Genomic DNA, 20,859 nt, shown 5'->3' on the forward strand with positions numbered 1-20,859 from the left:
AATTAGTTTTACATGTTTTTTATTGTTTTTAAGCACTACTTTGTAAATTCTTTTACATACTTTTTACATATTTTTACTTCATTAATAATTTTCACACATTCTTACCTCTTTGTAGCTATATATATCTATGCAAATTTTACTTCTTACATCTTGCTTGATAATGACCGAAGAGCGGTCGAAACGTCGCAAACTTTTACCGTTTATTTTTATTGTAAAATTAATTATTAACACTAATTTTACTATTGATATTTTATATGTAATCCACTTAGTTCTTACTTCATCTTCTTCCTCTGTGCTACTCTCATCACTGCTACGCTCACCCCATGGCTGATCCTTTGTCTCCTCACCTTCATGATTCAATTTCTGAAGGACAACAAAAATAAACCACCATGAACAAATGTAACAATTTACCAGAAAGAAAAGACAAAACACTGTCCACTATAAAAGGCTAAGGGAAAAGAAAGGCCACAGATGGCTAAGCATTGGTTTATAACAACAACAACAACAACAATGAATTTAACCCGTGATGGCAGTTTCGATTTTTCAGGTGAACTTTAGAGTAGAATTTCTCATCTTGGGAATAGCATAAGTACAAAATATTTTGTACAAAATATACTTAGATATAGATCGGTATACATGTACAAATGCAGTGATTACACTAACAAGCCAAGAGTGACATCTGACACCATCGAGGTACTCTACTGGGTCTACATCTGTTTTCCCTATGAGAACTTTATAATGCAGCTATCAAATGCACCCCTATAAAACTTTTATGAAAAAGCTGTTAGAATTATGATGATGATCAAACAGATCGAAAACGTTTAATAATTTTCACAGCTTTTTACCTTTTACCGGCGAAATGTATAAATGCATTCCTGTATTGACAAGAGCAGGATTTTCTACTCGTTGAAAATCTCTTTAAGGTTACAGGTATTATAAATACCAAGTCCATAATTACTTTTCTTCAGTGAAACATTGGATAAAAGAAATAATTGACCAACTTTTTCAGCTTACAAAAGAGTTTGCAGAACCACAAATTACTTTTACAGATTGACAACTATAGAAGTTTATTTTAATTCATGTTATAATCTTTAACGAATATCACTAAGAAAATTAGCAGGACTATTAAATGCACATTTAAAACAAAACAAGTAATTCTGATTTTAATTAGCCGACAAAACATTTCCAGAAATTGTAAAATGTAATTGAAGTTATTCAATAATATCAGGACATTGCAAACCATAACTCTCGTGCTAATGCTTCACTTGAATTTAACTGATCAAGTTGAGGAAGCCAAGCAATTCACCAAATTTTATGTTAAAAGTAAAGGCCATTTGATATAAAACTTAAACATTTCATGGTCAGTACAGATTTTTCAAAGAGGATAAGTATTTAACTTTAATGTACTAAGCGTTAAATCTGGACAGGTTAAGTAGAATCATTTCATGAATTATAAGAGAAGACAGACACAAGCATGCAAGACCTTACCAAGTACAGCTTGATTAATGAAGATGATGGCAGCAGAGAGAGAAAAGAAGATCAGCTATGTGATGACCACTGCTTTGTTTTCCATGACACGTGAAGAAATAAACTGAAGAATCATCATAGTTAATTTGATATTAAGCTATGTTTAGTAGACGAATGTTCTCAAGCGATGAATGTATCAAAATTAAAAACATCTGAGTGGACATTAGTGACAGTAGAGACACAGCACAGAGAGTAGACATCCAAGACAGAGATCAGAGACAAAGTATGCCTGGGTTACACAGTGACTGCCACAGGACCATGGTGAAAGACGAATGGATATGATTGACAGGTAGACAGGAAGGCAGAAAGACAGACACAGACAGACAGATGGATGGACACACACAGACATAGATGGACAATCACAATCATACAGAAATGTAGACAGAAAGACAGACAGACAAACAGAGAGACATGCTCATGACATAATAACTACATTGCAACAATGCAGCTAAACCCGCTAGACACAATGACACAAATGACTTCAAAAATCACACCCTCATTTTTCCCCAAGAAAGGTGTCACTCTGCTCATATTTTGTTTCACATAGAAACTTCTAAATTATTTCTGCCCAAAGCATGCCACATTTGTTTAATTTGCAGGGAGGAAGCTCGAGGGTGAACAAGTATAATATCCATTGTATGTTTCATTGATCTCCACTATTCACCAGATTCTTAACCAAATGAATGAGTCAGTGCAAGGGGTGAGAAAATAGCAAAGTGCAACAATACTATATAAGAAAGTCCATTATTCTGGTGTCAAGGGGCTATCCTATATCTCACAGTATAGAGATTCCCCTTACACCATAAAGTCCTGCTTATTCCCTGATTTAACTCCTGTGGGGAACACTGGTAATTATAGATCCAAAGACCACATACACAATATACCATTTGAAAGCTACAATTTGTGTAATACCATAAAACCATTCTAACAGCCATAGTAGATACAGTGAAACCTAGACTGCTGGCAGTCTGTTTTCTCTCAAAATTCAGCAGGGGTTTTGAAGTGAGATGCTTTAATAGCCTAAAGACACATAAGGACAAGACATGGGCTCCCCATTCCCTACTCGACCATATTGCCCTTTTGTGTTTGCGATCACTAAACACTCGTCTAAGGGATCCTAAGAGAGAACAATGGCTGCCAGCGGTCTAAGTGAAACCTCTCCTAAAGTTAGGACACCTCTCTTCAGGGGACAGCTTCATTCAAAAAACTTTTGATACATGATATTTGTATCAGTTACCCCTATTGAAGAAGACACCTCTATTCAGGGACACTTGTCCTGAAGGTGCCCCCTGCATGGAAGTTCCACTGTAGTAATCTAGCCTGCAAATACAGCTCCCCTTCATTGATGTACCGGCATGTACTGGCCGGTTTGGCATTTGACAAGAGAGAGAGAGAGATCATACCCTATATAAATGTAGCTAGCCACCGGCAATGAATGGGAACCTCACATAGGTTACCACTGGCAATGAATGGGAACCCCACATAGCTTGCCACTGGCAATGAATGCGAACCCTGTATAGCTGGCCACTGGTAATGAATGGGAACCATGTGAAGCTGGCCACTGGTAATGAATGGGAAACATGTGAAGCTGGCCACTGGTAATGAATGGGAACCATGTGGAGCTGGCCACTGGTAATGAATGAGAACCCCTCATAGCTTGCTCCTGGTAATGAATGGGACCCTGTGAAGCTAGCCACTGGTAATGAATGGGAACCCTGTAAAGCTAGCCACTGGTAAGGAATGGAACCCTGTGAAGCTAGCCACTGGTAAGGAATGGAGCCCTGTGAAGCTAGTCACTGGTGATGATGGGATAATTGATAAATGGAAAACCATTGTAGCTAGCCACTGGCAGTGAAAGGGAACCCTGTCTGTCGAGCCCCTGATGGCAATGAATGGTACCCTGTGTGGCCAGCAACTGATGATGGATGGGGAAGCTGTGTAGCCAGCTGCCTGTCATGAATGGGACCCTGTGTTTCTAGCCACTGGAAATGGTGGAGGCCCTGTGTAGCTTTGACAGCCAACAAACAATTAAGCAAACAAAAAGATTGGAAAAGAAACCCCGCAACACTGGTTGACAAATTAATAATGGCAAAGTTGAAAAGAACACTTGTAAATGGAACATAACATGGAACGAAATGTTTAAGGAAAATAGTGGAGAGGAAAAAGAAAGTATTGTGAATGGCTTGCATGCTCAGAAAACAAAAAAGCAAACATGGAATGGGTGGCAGAAATTGAAACAGCACAAAGCAACTCAAAAATCAGCAAATAAAACTGATCAGTAAAAATGCATCAGAAGTTGCAGAGCATGAAGAGAGAACACACAGAAGTTATAGTTTCAAATATATTTTATTTTTTTTAAAAAGTTGTTAAAAGACCAATAGAAAGCCTTTATGCAGTTCATAGAGCCTGGTATGGAGTTCATAAAGTCTTTATGTTATTCACTGTTAATGCTTCAGTGTACTAGCTTGCAAGATTGAGATAAAGAGAGTCAAATTAAAAGGTTACACTCATGGTTACTATTATAATTATTCTCAAGCAGATTGGAAGAATTCACAAACTTGATTACTTCTTACTGATCTAGAAATAGGACTTAAAAGGCTACATGTCTCATAAGTTACCAAGTAAATTTTTTAAGTAGACAGACTATTAGTTTAAAGAAAATTATAAATGATTATATCACACAGTTTTTCAAATGGAATGCCTCCAAATACTAAAATAAAAAGGAAGCCCTTTATCTTCTTCATAAATATGTTAGTGCCATGAGCAACCTGAAAGGCATTTTATTATTAACTTTGTCTACAGTCTAAATTATTCGTTGCATAATTGTTTTATTTTCACACAGAAAATTCCGGACAAAGCTATTTCTTTCCTAATTAAAAAAAAAATTAATAGCCTGTTTGGACTAAATTTCTTGATATTACTTTTTAATTTATTAAATAATTCAGGTCAATAAATATTGTTACTTTATCTTCATACCTATTTATTTATTTACAGGTTAGGTTATAATTATTTCAAGTTGAAATACAGACCATCAATTGATATCAGTCCTTATAATTATAATAAATTTTCTCAGAGAAAAGCAATATTCTCATACAATGGCAAAATTGTTGAGAGAAATTTCACTGGGAACTTTATTTCAGCAATGCCTCAAAAAAGAGAGATTCACTCTCTTTTTCATTAATTCATTCCCAATAATTTCAAATGTTCTGTGGCTCTGAAGCACTCATTCAATTTTTAATAATGGTTTAAAATGGCAACATCACATACAGACATATTTTAATTCATTTAATTTTTTTGGCTACTTTTCTTCAAGAGTATGGGATTCTAATGATGATGTCAATATTTAACTATATAGAATGCCTCTCTCCTACCTTCCTGTGTACACACGTATGTGAAAATTTAATTTTCCAGATTCATACAGTAATGTTGATTAGAAATTTACGCATGCACTTAATGTAGCTACGCATTATGCCTAAGTTTTGCAAGACTGAAGAATAGCTAACTTAGAGGTGGCAAAATAATCCTTAAAAAAATACAGATCTTTCAGAATTTTAGTCAACCTTTACCGGTCTCACAGTCTCAATTTGTCTTCACAATTCTGTCTCATAATCTTTATTTTCATAGGTCAGTAAAGTCGCAGACTCACAAAGAAGATGTTAGTCTCGTCATATCACAAAGTCATAAAATTACTTTTTGCCACCCCTTTATTTCTCCTCAGATAAACCATAAATACTGAGGGATGATTCCCTGATGCAAAACTTACTTCACACTAACAGAAATTTCAGCTATTACTATGCAGAATTTTTATGGCTGGGTCAACTATAAGGGTTGAGTATTCCATCCACACCTTTAAATCTTGACCTCGAATATTGGCCTGAAAAAAGCAGGAGGTGAATACAGGTCCCCTGGAGGGCAGCCACCATTTTTACCAGTTGACTCACTGGCCTTACCTGGAGATTCATAATTTTCTAATGCAAAGGCCATTGAATCAAGTAACGAGTCTAGGTTCTCTTCGAGTTGAATCTTGCGTTCCCTTATACTGCCGGCTGACTCAGTTCTGTGTTCCCGTAAGAGATGGGGAATGGGAGAATCTAAATGCAAGTTCCTTCTGTCTTTTATTTTAGATTTGTACCTGTAGACTTCGCTATCAGAGGCAACAGCTGCACCGTAATCACTTTCTGTCTGGCTGTCGCTTTCAAAGCGATATTTGTAACACTCTGTGTCTGACACAATATCTACCGGCGGTGGGTGCTGAACTAATTTTTCAGCTTTCAGCACCTCTGTTCTTGAAATCGACATCGGTTGATTTGCTACAGGTTGGATAATGTTGTTGTTCTGGTCATAGTGAAGTTCTGGTAATGAACAATTAAGATCACTTGCAGAGCTGTAAGCATCCGAACACCTGCTAGATGCACTCGAGTCAAAAACACGACTCAGATCTTTCCTGCATTTGAAGCACTGCGTTGGTGTAACGTACCTGTCCATTGAGTCACTATTTCCAATCAGAGATTCTAGACTGTGAGACCTCCTCTTAACAGCCGTGACTTCAGAATTAGTAGATTTCTGTTTGGGTCTTCGCAACACAACATTAGCCGTCACACCGTTTGCGAAGTTAGATGTCAAGTTATTAAACGGTTTATCGCGGTCTGCTGGAGTTAAATAACTGCTAGGTTTTCGAGGCTTAGGGCATGGCTCTTTTATAACGACAGCACTGGCACGCTGAGCTGACCTACTATAAAGCCCAGAATCTGTCCTAGATTGAATATTGCCTGTATTCCAAGGAAGTCGCGGAGTTACAAGTTTAAGCCTGCCACCATTTGTCTGAAGAAAAGACTTAGTCTGAGGTCGAGTTGAGTTAACAGGGATGTTAGAAGGTTTAACTCCATTCATAGCTGAATGAAGGCTGCCTCCACGAGGCTTAACAGGTCTAACACATTTGACTTTGGACAGAGAAGGATTTCGTAATACCACCTGTGCTTTTTGTCTCTGTTTAGCCACATCCATCTTAGCCATCTCCAGTACAGAGGTCGTGTTGTCCTGAGCAGAGGGTGAAGCCAAACGAGACTTCAATGTCGCATGGCGCGTAATGGCCATTGCCATGGCTTCACTCTCTGTCAACTTGTTCCTGAAGGTAAAAAAAAGAAAGATTCAGTGTTTTACAAATAATTAGTTATGTGGGGAAAGAATGGGTGGAGTTAAGGGGGTTTGCGTGTGTGTGTGTGTGTTTTTTCTTGGGGGGGGGGGGGGGAGGTTGGGTGGGACACTGTAACCTTACTCATGGTTCCATTTCTGGCCAGAGTCCATGAGTTATACATGTTCTTGAACAAGACGAAATTGGTAGTTTGAGTGTCTCTCTCTACCCAAAGCCATCAAGTGGGTATCACTGAATTTTCAGAGGAATCTGGGCTAGCGTTCCGTACAAGTACATATACTTCATTGTACAGACTAAATTTGTGCGAAAAATTTACTTATTTTTGATTGACTTTGATTCACTTGACTTAAGTGTTACATGGTGTAAATCTTGACAAGTCATCTCAAAATTACAATATTATAAAATAAAAAGATACTTTTTTATGATATGTAGCTAAGGACTATTTGCCTTATGTACACTGGAAATTGGCAAATGTTAAGTTGTAATTTTCTAGCTGAATATTGAAAAATGAGCTCACTTTGCCTTTGGCAGTTACATAACTATTAAGAAGCAAATTCCTCACCTGAGCTCCTCAATTTCTTTTAAATACTTTTGGATGAGATCTTCCACTCCCCCATCAACATCACCTTCAAAACAAATTACATATTAATAAAAGAAACCGAATACACCATGTAATTTGCCTGAACAGAGATGACGTAATCACAAATATTTCCCATAGGACAACATTTCAAGTCTTGCAAAGTGTCTGTTAAGTTCATGCATGGTTGAGACCATGACCTACATGTAAAATATCCCTTACAAAACTTAAAGGTCCAAGTTAAGTGTTTGAACACAACTGGACTCACTCTGCATTACACTGAGACATGAAGGTTGAAACTTACAAGTGTAAATAAACAACAAAAGTGGTATTTTTCAACCTACCATTCATCGATGCAAGCACTTGAGATGAGATAAGGTCTGTTATTCTGACAGACTGCGTATCAATTGTTTGTTGTAGGGCTTTAATACGTACACGAAGCCTAAAGAAAGAAAACATATTATTGATGTTAGTGTTCTTTACTTCTACATACATGTACAGCCACCATGTCCCACTCTATTAACATGCGTATATAGGGGAGTTAAGGCAAGGTCTTTGTTGCAATACTGTTGACCTATCACAGGAGGTGCTGTGACCAAATGCCTAATGTGGGTGGACTCTGCAACATTGCCGTTCAGGTCTGAACCCTGGTCATCATGGTTATTGCATTAAGTTCTTAATGTTCTCCACCTAGGAGTACAAATGGGAACTGGACAATTCATTGCTGGGGGTTAGAGTAGCATCTCATTCAGGTGGAGGGGGGGGGAGGGGGGATCCTATAATCACTTCATGCTATGGAAACGGGAGATAGGGCTCAAACCCCCTAAAATTACCTTTCTATTCGCTCATAAGGCTGTAGCCACCTACATGTAATGGTAAGCAAGTATGACCCCAAGCCATCTGAGTTTGAGCCCCAGTGGGGGCCAGTGATCATTTTGCATTTTTCACTAGTGCCAGAGTTGAAACTGAATCGTAGTTGCACTTACTTGTCATTTTCAGTTTTTAGCATTGCATTCTCATGACAGACATCACTAACTTGATCCCCATCCACTCCAGATATTCGTTTTCCCTGTAGATGACATAGCAAAATAAGCTGGCCTTATAAACAAAGAATCCAAACCTGCCAACAAAACTGCTGCATGTCATATCTTAAGTGCTCTCTCTAAATTGAATTGTCATAGAATGCTGTCTCTTGTTTTACAGTTGAACTTAACCCTACTATTTTAAACTGTGAGAGGAAAAGAATGAAAATAGTTTGAGATAGCGGGGGTTCTAAATAACTGGGTCAGCATAAATATGAATTCAAAATACAAATTAAGTACTAATTAATATGCAATCTCATGATAGAATGTATTGTTTTATTGACCAAGGGTCAGAAGAGAACACCTGAGGACCAAGTTCATTACAGTGTAAGATCAACGTGTAATGAAAAGCCCAATGTTGTTTTCCAACTATGTTCTGACGTCATGATGATGTTTATTTTTCAACTCTGTCAGTGATTAGTTCAAAATTAACAGGGTTGATTTTGGGCTAAGGGAAGTTTACAGAAATCAGTTTGAAATAGCAATGAGTTTGAAATAACCAAGTTCTAAGGTAGCAAATGATGAAAAACCAAAGGGTAAACTCAAGGGCAAATACGTTTGAATTTGAAAAAATTTGACATTTAAAATAACCATGTTTGAATTTGCAGGGTCCAACGGTTACTGTATTACATGTACCTGTTTAAACTCCATTAGCTCCATGGTTAGTTTCTGTATTTCAATTCTTAGAGCAGACATCTGTTTACTGGTTTTATCTTGATTCACAACCACCTTTAAAAAAAGGAGACAATAACAAAATAAGATTAAACAAAGAAAGATGGCAGTCACAACTACAACAATTATTACTACTGACGAAGTTTGATAACTTGTCACCACCCTCACTCTTCACACCATCCTAAAGAGTCACGGACATACAGATGTACAATAAGGACCCCGATGTGGTTTTGAATGAATTTTACAAGTGGTGTATGTTCCCATAAAATACTCCTGTCAATGTAATAAATATAATTCAATTCAATTCAATTCTAATTTAAATTCTCACAAACATTAATTTTACAGAGGTGACAGAGAAAAAAAATTGAATACATATATATATAATTTATACAAATTACATAGAGAAGATGATAAATAGCATTAAAAAAATAATTTACAATTGCAATTAAAAAATAAAGTGTTAAAGACAGAGAGAAAAGGAGATAAAGAAAGACAAATAGTATTAATACAAGGTTGATTGCATGGAGTTTGGGATACCTAGTAAATAGTTTATGGAACTAATCAAGTAGTAGCCCCAAAGTAACTAAATTTAGCAGAAGGAATACAGTGTTAGATAAACAATTTAGGTTAAAAGTATTTCTTCAAGATCTAACTATAAAATCAAAAAGAATTTATACTTTACAGCAGGATTTTACCTTGTTCTTTATGTTTCTGGCACGGTTAGCATACTTGAGTGTGTTCAGGGTTTCCATGAAGTCTCGATCAGATGGTGATACACAAGCTATCATGAGTGTACGGCTACAACAGTTAAAAAGACTCAGCTTTTGCTACACTTTTCATAGTTATTATGCAAAAGACTGATACACAATCACAAAGCATAAAATGCAAGTTAATTTATCTATTAAATGATACATGATGCAACTGCTGTCCCTACCTCTCCCCAAACCCCTACCACTAAGAGGTGAGGGGCTATTCCAAAGGGGGATATGCCATTTGGCTCCACAACACCTTCTAAAATCCATTTCCCAGTCAACCACACGAACAGAACACTTGTATGTACTATACACTATGCAGTTAAAAAAATTGGGGGAAAGCCTGTGTAACAATATTGCAATTGTCTTGATATATATATATGTGCATGTACATTGCACATGATTGCCAGCAAAAAGTGAAAAAAAACACACTTCAACTTGAGTTGAAATAATTTTAGACTGCTACATGATGGATACTAATAATTATTAATAAATTACTCAGTTACACTGTCTCACCTGTTTCCTCCCAGGGAATCCTGTAACAATCTGGTAAGTTTGGAATCTCTGTAAGGCACATGGCTTCCCTTCTTTGTTGTATCTCCAAGAGCACTAATGACATTCCCCAGGGCAAGCTAATCAAGCGAAAACCAATTTAAGGAAATCGCTGATTGACATATTGTCTTTTTTATCACAATAATAGTACTTATTATTTGTTTGTTGCAACGTTCTGATTAACACGAAAGATGCATCACTTTATCACTCAGTGACTGTCATAACTACAGAGATAACAAGTTACATTTTCACTTGTGTCACTGAGTAACATCTTTAAACATGTACAGTACACAACCTTTCAATTAATTTCATACGATATCAGAACTTCAGCATTTCAATGACCATCAGTAATCAAAATCTAAACTACAGGGAACCAGGATTTTTCAAGAGGGAGTTGCTGGTACCTTGAGGCTGCAGAATCAATGAGGCACACTCCCAAAATGTGACAGTCGTAATTTGAGAATAGCAACCTAATTGAAAACTGTTACACCAGAAATACTAGCGATACCACAACTATTTGATCTAGGGAAAAATTACTTGTAATTACAATGAGGTACCTCTCCAAAAGAGGGGGGTGGCTAGCAACTCAATTCCCCCCCCCCCCCCCTGCCCCCCACCACTTTCTAAAATCCACCCCAGTCTAACTTAATGTAAAACACTTCAAGTTATCATCACTGAATGGGTCTTGTAAATGTTCTAAAAAAATGAAGAAAAGAAATAAGAAGAGAAATCCTTACTACTACTACTCACCAAACCACAGTTGATAGAAATGCCCTCTTTGGCTCGGTCACCTGTAGCACCAGTCCTTTTAAGTCTCTCAGACCCAGCCAGATCCACAAAGTTGAATTTGGCTGTAAGCATCTCATATTCATAGCTGTTGATGTCATCCGAGGATCGTTTGTCATCGTCATCAGTAAGCTGTAATGTTAAATGACAATAATATTGTTAACAATGTACATGTATTATACAATCTCGATATTTGTGAAATTAATGACAGATGAAGGGGTTTTTTGCTACATGTAAGTTCAAAGACAACATGCAGATCAACAGAAAAACTACAGCTGTAGATAGAAATCACCATTATCGTAAGCTGACCCACATGTATAAATAATCTCCAAAGCCAAAGAACCCTGGAAAAATAGTACTTTGTTGGTTTTTCTTTTAAGTTTACCTTAACGACTCGTTGTTGCTTGACATGAATAGTAAATATAGCGTGAGATCTTGATGATTGTGCATTCATATTCGTGCTGGCAGTGGTTCGGGAGAGAGCTCCTTGTTGCAAACAGTTCAAGGTCTGGAAAAGAGAAATACAGTATTAAATGTCTACTGCTGATTTTTAGAAGATTCAGTCTGTACCTCACAGCTTACTTATTATTAAATTATCACTATTTCCATTAATTCGAATTTTCATTTGTAATTACTGTGAAACTTAGATACCCGTAACTGTCAACATCAGAAATATGTATAGAATGTTATTGTGTAGCAAGAAAGAAGCCAATTAGGGGTGAGAAAACTAAACCACAAACAGCAAGGCCAATTGGTTTGTGGTTTTGAGGTTTGCTCGCCTGTCCTGGACTTTGGTATTAGTTGGTACACAATTGACTTGTCAGAATCAAATCAAAGTGTTCACGCTTTCTGGAGTTTCACAGTAGTATGAATTACAGGTACATCGAGTTACAAGTATCAGAAAAAAAAATTCACTTCAATTGGTGTTCATTGAAAACTCAAGCCATGTAAATCTCAGAAGCACCAACGTGTACATAATATGCAGTCATTTTTGACATTTCCGTCCAAGGTATACAGTCTGTACTCTGGATCAAGTGACCTAGATTCAAACCCTGGCCGGGGTCATATGAATTGTGTTGTGTTCTTGGGCAAGACATTTTACTCTCACAGTGCCTCTCTCCACCCAGTTGGATAAGTTCCATCTGTATGGACCACTTGGCCTGATGCCGAGTGACATATGGTAAACTGCTGCTTTTAAGCCCTGGGCTTCTGCAACTTTGTGAGGGGTTTTGGATGGGTGCTTATATTCTATGGAGGTGAGAAGGGGGGGAGGGGGGGTACAGCAGTCTCAATTGCAGTACATTTTTTCATATACTCTGGTTTTTCATTTAGCTTTAAAACCATCATAATAAATCAATTTCATTTCATTTTAAACCAGAGGAGGGCTTATATTTGGGGGGGGGGGGGGGGGGGTGGTGGTGGCTTATAGCCGGAAGTAATATTTTGTTTACAGATAGATTGGGCTATAGCGTGGGGGGCTTATAAGTGGGAGGGCTTATAAGGTGCAGTTTGCAGTATCTTACTGGCTTACACTATATTTTTAAATCAAAACATGTACAGCTGGTTATAATTATAGCTGCTGTTGTATTATCTTCCATTGTGTTCCAGAAAATCTGTATTGGAGTAGTGAAAGAACCTGTTCTAAATGTACATGACTTGTGTAACAACACATACCGAACACATATATAAGACATGTGATATATGTAATCAATCACAAGTTTTCATCTGTTGTCTAAGTTCTATTTTAAGGTTTTCAGCTGTCCAATTGTCAGTGCCTGCAGGCAGTAAGTGTATGTTTTTATTCACTGTTGTTCACTTAAGGTTTCTATCTCTAAAGGTTGTGATCTAAATGTCACCAACATGTATTGGTACTATAAGTTTTGGTGACCAATGTCATCAAAAAGGCTTACAAGGTTTTTAAAACTATGCCAACTGCATGGCAATATTTTACATGCATCACTCCACAGTCACAACATTGGTAATTAAAATAAGAAATAAATTGAATCATGGTTTTTGAAAAAAAACAAACAAACAAACAAACCAAAAAAAAAAAAAACAATTAAAACACAAGTCAGAGCAAGAGATTATACTGCCCTAATTTCAAATACTTATCTTAAATTAAGTATACATTATGTGTATATATTATACATTTTATGATGATATTTTAATTCTTATATTCACCCACAATGTGTGCAAGAATGACATGGACGAGACTTTAAATGAAGTGTTTCTTGAAACAAAACACAGCCAAAAAGTACACTAATAAAATAGCATAAACACCAAAAGCCATTAATTAATTTTCCATGATTGAAAGCAGAAAACAGCGGCATTCTTACGACTTGCAGTCACATACATCACCATGTATAACAAATTCAACCAATAGTCTCTACTGATCAATCTGCATATACATATCAAAACTTATCACATAATCACTTATCTGGCAGACAGGTGGTTCATGGGAATAAAAATAATCACAGGTTCCCACTAGAGGTAGGAGCAAATTATAAACACAAACTGCAGGGTGTTATTAAATTAATATTCACATGCCCAGAGGGCATTTTCTAGTAAGACATAGTATACATTTGCACTGGTCAACAAAATAAAAATTTACAGACGAGTTTAAATCTATCAAGCTAAGATTTGCCACCCATTCTGAATGACTTTAAAACAAAAAAATCGATATAACGACAATTAATCAAATCATATTGACACACATATACCAATTTACTGTGTAATGCTAATAGGGCATATATGAACAACACTAAACACTGCTATTAATAATTATGGACACTCATACATGGCTAGTCAAAAAGTAGAATTATTGTTCATGGTGGAGTCTCCTGTAGCTAAGTGACAAAGCATCTTTATCTCAACTTGTCTCCAGGAGGTTTAAGGTTCGACTCATATCTGGAAAACTCAGAATTTCCTTGCTTTCTGAGTATGCCCGGGTCACTGACAGAAAAATCATCTCCAGAACAAAAACTTTTACTGTGTACATTTTAAAGGCAATATTGATAATTCACTATATCAGAATAAATTTATTAACAAAAAAGAGAGCACTTGACTTATTGCACATGTATGGGTACAATCCTGAAGGTACTTCAAAAAGCTCCAAAATTCTTATAATAAGTGTTTCCTTTTGCATTGGGAATTCTGGAATACCTCTAAAGGTGCTCGTGTTTTCAGGTGCTCAGTGTTTCCTTTTGCATTGGGAATTCTGAAATACCTCTAAAGGTACTCATGTTTTCATGTCAGAACAAAAATGCTGGAAATTCCCATTCATTAGTTTACTTGCTTAATACGCTTTTTAAGAAAACCTCTGTAATTTTCCATGACAGATGCTTGTACAAGTAAAGTATTATACACTCTGAGACAGTGTGCAGAAAGTTAACCCCTTTGTCAAAAAAAAAAACAATTTCACAAAATAATAATTATAATTGAAGGGGTGAGTGCAAAACCATGCTAAGTGACGATTTGGGTGAAAAAAAAAATTTTCGCGAAAGGGCTTGAATTTTTGCACGTGGTCTTCAATGTAATAGAAAAACGCGGCCCTGTATTTTTGTCACTGGTTTTTGCTTCGTTTTCGAGTTATAACGTATGCAAAAATACTTGGCTTTTCCTAGCCATGTCTTTAGGAGTTTATTTGTTGAACAGCAAACAGGCAGACTGTTTATAGTGTATGAAGTCAAAATCAAATCTCACAGCATATATAGAGCGGAAATCTGGGAACAAATTGTTTACATCGGCTATTGTGACGTTAGCACAACACGTGAATCGATCGAGCGGCAAACGAAATACCATCGAACTAAAAAGAGATGTGCCGCATTAGAGCTCTGTCAACTAATATCTTAAGCATTGTGTTAAAGTACCTTGTGTGCCTGCCTGGTGGTTGAGAGGCATCATAAAGCCTCAATAAACCCGTAAGTCATCAGCACGTTTTAAAGAATCAAAATGTGTTCTGAAACTTCGAAGGTAGCTGATATACCGTAATCGTGTTATCGGCGTTCGAAGTCAGATCGAGCCAGGCAGCAAAGTCCAAGAGCAGTTCTTGCCCAAGAAAAATACCCTCTCGTGAGTTGTGGCCCATTTGCCAAGCGTTGCTAGTGTCAAAGTTTGGAAAGCGAGAACTGGTTTTTGAGTGATAAAATTTGTCTTGTATCGACCGCCATGTTTTCCCGCGCACGAGGTGTATTTGGAAAAGTGCTTATTTGATGTTTATTTGTTCAGTGCAGATAGTCATTGTCCCAGATAACCAAAGTAAGTTCCAGATGTTAACACTATTTTCCGGCCGCCATATTTTACCTATTTAAACCTGAAATCAACATTTTTGAGCTTATACGTTGCGTGAAATTAACATTTTGCTGTTTTCTAAGTGAAATCAACATCCTTGCCGTCACGCGTTACGTGAAATCAACATTTTTACCTATTTAGACCTGAAATCGACATTTTTGAGCTTATACGCTGCGTTAAATCAACATTTTTCTGTTTTCTAAGTGAAATCAACATCCTTGCCGTCAAGCGCTAACGTGAAATCAGCATTTTGACCTATTTAGACCTGAAATCAACATTTTTGAGCTTATACGCTGCGTGAAATTAACATTTTGCTGTTTTCTAAGTGAAATCAACATCCTTGCCGTCACGCGTTAACGTGAAATCAGCATTTTGACCTATTTAGACCTGAAATCGACATTTTTGAGCTTATACGTTGCGTTAAATCAACATTTTGCTGTTTTCTAAGTGAAATCAACATCCTTGCCGTCAAGCGCTAACGTGAAATCAGCATTTTGACCTATTTAGTCCTGAAATCAACATTTTTGAGCTTATACGCTGCATGAAATTAACATTTTTCTGTTTTCTAAGTGAAATCAACATTTTGACCTATTTAGACCTGAAATCAACATTTTTGAGCTTATACGTTGCGTGAAATCAACATTTTGCTGTTTTCTAAGTGAAATGAACAACCTTCCCGTCACGGGTTAACATGAAATCAACATTTAAACCTTTTTTGACCTGAAATCGACATTTTTGAGCTTTTACGTTGCGTGAAATTGACATTTTGCTGCTCTCTAAGAGAAATCAACATCCTTGCCGTCGCGCGTTAACATGAGTCAACGTTTTAACCACTTTTGACCTGAAATCAATAAATTTGAGCTTATATAAGTTGCGTGAAATTGACATTTTGCTGGTTTCTAAGTAAAATCAAAGTCCTTGCGGTCGCGGCGGGCCGATCCTTTGTTATAATAAACCGAGGCGAGACTTCGACTTATAACAAAGGCTTGGCTTGGCTATTATAACAAAGGGTCGGCTCTGTTTATCATAACAAAGGCCCGGCTTCGTTTATTTGAAGACCTCGGCGGGAAAAGGGCGCTAGGTATTTTAATCAAAAGTGAACTTTGTCGAAAACGCTCCAAATTTCCCATACAGTTTTGTTTAGGTATGTTTAACAATGTCCCGTAGTTTTTCCGCATAGCTTCGCTTCGTTTTCGAGATATTGCGTATGCAGAAAAACCACTCGGTTTTCCTAGCGGCGTCTTTATAAACGAAGCAAAAACCAGCGACAAAAATACAGGACCACGTTTTTCTATTACATTGAAGACCACATGTAAAAATTCAAGCCCTTTCGCGAAAATTTTTTTTTTCACCCAAATCGTCACTTAGCATGGTTTTGCACTCACCCCTTCAATTATATTATTAGTTCATGACAACAAAAAATACACAACAGCACCATACAGTCACTAGAGAATGTTCCTTTACCAATCACATGTACTCCAACATAGTCTAAAGAACTGGGCATTAAAATTAAGAATAAAAGAATACAAAAATACGGCTATTTCTTACATCTTGTGCTGAGTTCACTGGCTTCATTGTCACACCCATGGTATAGATAATGCCATTTGCATCTTCGTGAATTTTGACATTGCTCTTACGACCCTACAACACAAACAAATATAACACAACTTAAAACAACCACAGCAGACACATGAGAGCTGGAAAGTGGTTGCAGTATTACATGGCAGTCAATCAATAATCAATAATTAGGATGTAGATACTTATTAAAGATAAATCTTGTCAAGATACCCTGGCCAACATAATTGTACATTTGTAACAATTACTAATGTTACAACCCAACTGTCTACATACAATGCAAGTTTATTTGATGGATTGCAAGTTAAAAAGTCAGGCTCCAGTTGTTCAAAGGGTGTAATAATGCTATCCACTGATAAAATCATTATCCAGTGGATAGCATAGTTTGTTTTGTCAACACATACGATCCACAGATAGTGATTTGTCCAGTGGATAGTGTTATCCACCCTTGAACAACTGGGCCCAGACGAGTCACTATTCAGCTCACAGTTTTGACATAAGCACTGTACTGCTGTACTGTATGTACTGATACAGGTACACGAAAGTCCATGACATACTATACTATGGCTGATAGTCATATAGTTTCATGTTGCCCTACATGTACCTCATGATCAGTCAATAATATTGTATTATTAAATATAATAAGTTAGTTATTAATCACACCACCTTTATTGGGCAAACGATTTTTTAATTGAGTGGCTGAAGTGTGTAAGGTCACATGGCTTCGTCTGGCCTTGCTCACATCATCCACTGCCAGGTTCACACACCTCAGTTTTCATCATCATTTTAAAATAATAATTATTGTAATTGATGCATTTTAAGTCAGCAGGGTAACAACACTTACACATGCACAATAGAAAGATAATTAAATAAAATTAATATAATCTTATTAGTATGGAACAAGTAAAGTTCACTTAGCAACTGTAAGGTTTGATTATACATGTACAACAAAGCAGTTCCAGTCAAACCTCTGGTTGCAAACAGCTTTTGTAAGTGACCACCTCTCCTCAGCGACCAGTTTTCCCAAATACATGTACATGTACCAAAGTCTAATCGTATCTATAACAAAATTCTTGATCGTGATTGGTTCTCTATGTGCCTATTTGCCACGTAATCGGCGAGCAATCATGTGGGTGTCCTATTAAAGGTATCCAATTTGAACTTTTTAAATAATATTGGACACGTCCTGTGATTGGATACCCACGTGATTTGCACGTCAATTGCGTGCGCTTTAATGGCTCTCTTTTCAATGTCTCCTACAGTTTTCAAAACTTCTGAAACACATTACATCTGTTTTTGCTCAAAAGGAGTTCTCAAAAGACCTTTTTAATTCCAAAATTTGTTACAGATACGATTAACTAGTAATTGAACCTCGTGTCATACAATTCAGATAGTAATTGTGCTTGTAATAATTGTGCGTGTAATCGTGCTTGTCCAATTTTGAAATTACTCGCACGATTACTCCCTGAATTGTACTCCACACAGTCCAATTACTAATATTACAAATCACTATATTTGGAACCTTGAAATTAGCTTTTCACATGAATAATATATTTAAAACCTAGTGTAAGTCTCTGCGGTTACAATATGCTAATGAGGAAAAATTTTGGCCCAATATGGGCTACGCTCTTGAATAATGTAAGTAACCGCCTCCCATAAGCGACCACCTAGGCTTGACATTTTGGGTGGTCGCATATGGGAGGTTTGACTGTATTAAAAATAACCTTCACATCCAATATATCTTACCCTATTATTGTCCAAATCAAACAGATCCATAAGTTCTTCATTATAAAGCTGAAAAATAGTAGCCACACAGGTAAATTAACTCAGTTCAATAGAAATTGCTCTGAATATATCTACAGCGTATACCATTACTAATCGTATCTACAGCTGCATGACAAAATTCTTGATCATGACTAGTTCTCTGCACGGCTATTTGTCATATAATCAACACACAATAATATTATGTGGGTGTCAAGTTGTAATTGAATACCTGTACCTGGATAATTTTGCCATTTGTATGTCAATTACTTGCTCTTCAATGGCTTTTTTCATCATACATGTATTTCCTACAGTTATGGGAGGCACTACTCACTTTTTCACTCAAAAGAGGTTCTCAAAAGACTGAAAAAATTCGAAATTTTGTTATTGATACAAATTATTATTCGTAAAATTCAGGGAGTAAATATGCTCGTAATTTCAAATCGGCCTCGTGCTATGCACTCAACCAATTTTGAAATTACTTACCTAATTCAGGGCTCGAAATTAACTTTTTCGTTTGGGAGCCAGCTGGCGACTAACGGAAAAATTTTTGGTCGCCAGATCGTAAATTTTGGTCGCCAACTTATTTTATATATAACTTACACAAGAACTCAATTTTATACGTTACTTTGCATGTAAGAAAAGTCACAATTGAAGAGCGAAAACAATTAGAAACAACACGAGTAACACTTAGTTATAAAGCTACCGTTGTTCTCAGATGATATGTCTCTGGTCCGAAGGTAATGGTTGTCTCCATAGTCATTTTAAATGAAGCGAAGCATAAAACGTTTTAAGTGCGTGGCTCTCATTGTGAGACAAACACGGGCCCTTGCGTATTTTCCCTTTGCTACTTCTTCGAAATGCCGTTCTTTATTTTGTACTTGCTTTTCTCAACGCCTTTTGCTCACGCAATTCTTCAACTGATTGGTATCTGCCGCCATTTTCACGGCAAATGAAAAGCACATGGCATTGAAGTGCGCCTGCCATCCCTGTTTCGGAAGAAGCAACTGAAACAATATGGCACGACGTGAACGCAGTATCGACGTGTCGAAATACATTCAATTTTTTCAATTATCATGTAATATTCAGACATTATTTAACTGGGGACGGAAAGGCGAGTTGTATACTAGCTACCATATCCGATTGATTTCCTCATATAAAGATTTAAAAACAAAAGTTGTGTCATGGTTTTCTTTAGTTATCGGACAAAACACGAGTCGCCAGCTGGCGACCAGTTCTGAAAATTTAGTCACCAGTGCTCAACTTTTGGTCGCATTGGCGACCAGTGAGTCGCAATTTCGAGCCCTGTAATTACTCCTTGAATTGTATGACAAGAGGTCCAGTTACTAATTACTAATCAAAATTAGGACTAAATTGGTAAAATAGAATTATCACCAAATTGATTTTTCTTCTTACTCAAGAGCAGTTCAACCCCAATGAAATATTTGTGATTTTTTTAGCATGTACTGTACCTCCATGAACTGCACTGTGATTTTAAAATCAGGCTGTGGCTCATTTCTCTCTTTGGCGTCATGTTTCCTTCGGTCTATTCCCTCAAATAAATGTGCTACTGCTCTTGGAATGATACCCTCCTCTTCTGGTGATGTAGCAATGTCAAAGCCAGTGCCCATTGTGTAAGTCTTGCCTGATCCCGTCTGCAAGTCAAGATTAACATTGCTGTGAATAAGGTTATTGTCGTTCATTGCGGTAAAATACAAAAATACTGAAGCTCTATTGTCTGTATCAGATTGTGGTCTACAAGATTAACATTGTTAAATCTCAGAGGTATATAATACATTCTGTATTATACAAGGATGGTCATTGTAGCTGAGATTTCCAGTGTACAAAGAGCAGTTTGAAGGCAGGCAAAAAATTGGGGTTGTATGAAAGAGAAAGAGCTCACCAGACATGGATTTTAAGCTGGAAAAATCAAACAAAGTCTAGTTCTCAGGCAGCCATTTTTTTCTGCTTCCCATCCATGCAACTACACTTGCATGTATAACTTCACAGATGGCTACAGAAGAGTGATTTCTCTTTCTATTTTATTTTTTTGTTTGAAAATGTCTGAGTCCTAACTTGGGTGAATCCTGTATGGGTTATTGACCAAGTGCGAGGTCAAGATGGCTGGATACT

General features: G+C 36.9%; 2 protein-coding genes across 2 annotated transcripts in view; both read right to left on the minus strand.

Moving 5' to 3' along the window:
• Nucleotides 1–20,859, minus strand: part of LOC110046548 (kinesin-like protein KIF21A) — a 42,149-nt gene that overhangs the window by 16,534 nt on the left and 4,756 nt on the right. The window contains exons 4-16 of the mRNA XM_089278765.1: nucleotides 20,199–20,381; nucleotides 18,712–18,759; nucleotides 16,939–17,031; nucleotides 11,486–11,608; nucleotides 11,065–11,232; nucleotides 10,279–10,394; nucleotides 9,706–9,808; nucleotides 8,975–9,067; nucleotides 8,243–8,325; nucleotides 7,601–7,698; nucleotides 7,242–7,305; nucleotides 6,499–6,652; nucleotides 277–363 (exon numbers count right to left, since the gene is read on the minus strand). Coding sequence (XP_089134891.1) covers nucleotides 277–363; nucleotides 6,499–6,652; nucleotides 7,242–7,305; nucleotides 7,601–7,698; nucleotides 8,243–8,325; nucleotides 8,975–9,067; nucleotides 9,706–9,808; nucleotides 10,279–10,394; nucleotides 11,065–11,232; nucleotides 11,486–11,608; nucleotides 16,939–17,031; nucleotides 18,712–18,759; nucleotides 20,199–20,381 — 1,413 coding nt within the window. The remainder of the gene's footprint in view (nucleotides 1–276; nucleotides 364–6,498; nucleotides 6,653–7,241; nucleotides 7,306–7,600; nucleotides 7,699–8,242; nucleotides 8,326–8,974; nucleotides 9,068–9,705; nucleotides 9,809–10,278; nucleotides 10,395–11,064; nucleotides 11,233–11,485; nucleotides 11,609–16,938; nucleotides 17,032–18,711; nucleotides 18,760–20,198; nucleotides 20,382–20,859) is intronic.
• Nucleotides 283–6,492, minus strand: LOC149098800 (uncharacterized). Its single transcript, XM_089278776.1, has one exon. The coding sequence runs from the start codon at nucleotides 6,415–6,417 to the stop codon at nucleotides 5,377–5,379; it is 1,041 nt and encodes a 346-aa protein (XP_089134902.1). The 5' UTR covers nucleotides 6,418–6,492; the 3' UTR covers nucleotides 283–5,376.

This window comes from Orbicella faveolata, unplaced genomic scaffold (assembly GCF_042242905.1).
Source record: "Orbicella faveolata isolate gen_17 unplaced genomic scaffold, um_ofav_v1 contig_46, whole genome shotgun sequence".
In the NCBI taxonomy this organism is placed as follows: Eukaryota; Metazoa; Cnidaria; class Anthozoa; order Scleractinia; family Merulinidae; genus Orbicella; species Orbicella faveolata.

Coding starts and splice junctions, on each gene's coding strand:
- LOC149098800 (XM_089278776.1), bottom strand. CDS start 6,417: ATGAATGGAGTTAAACCTTCTAACATCCCTGTTAACTCAACTCGACCT.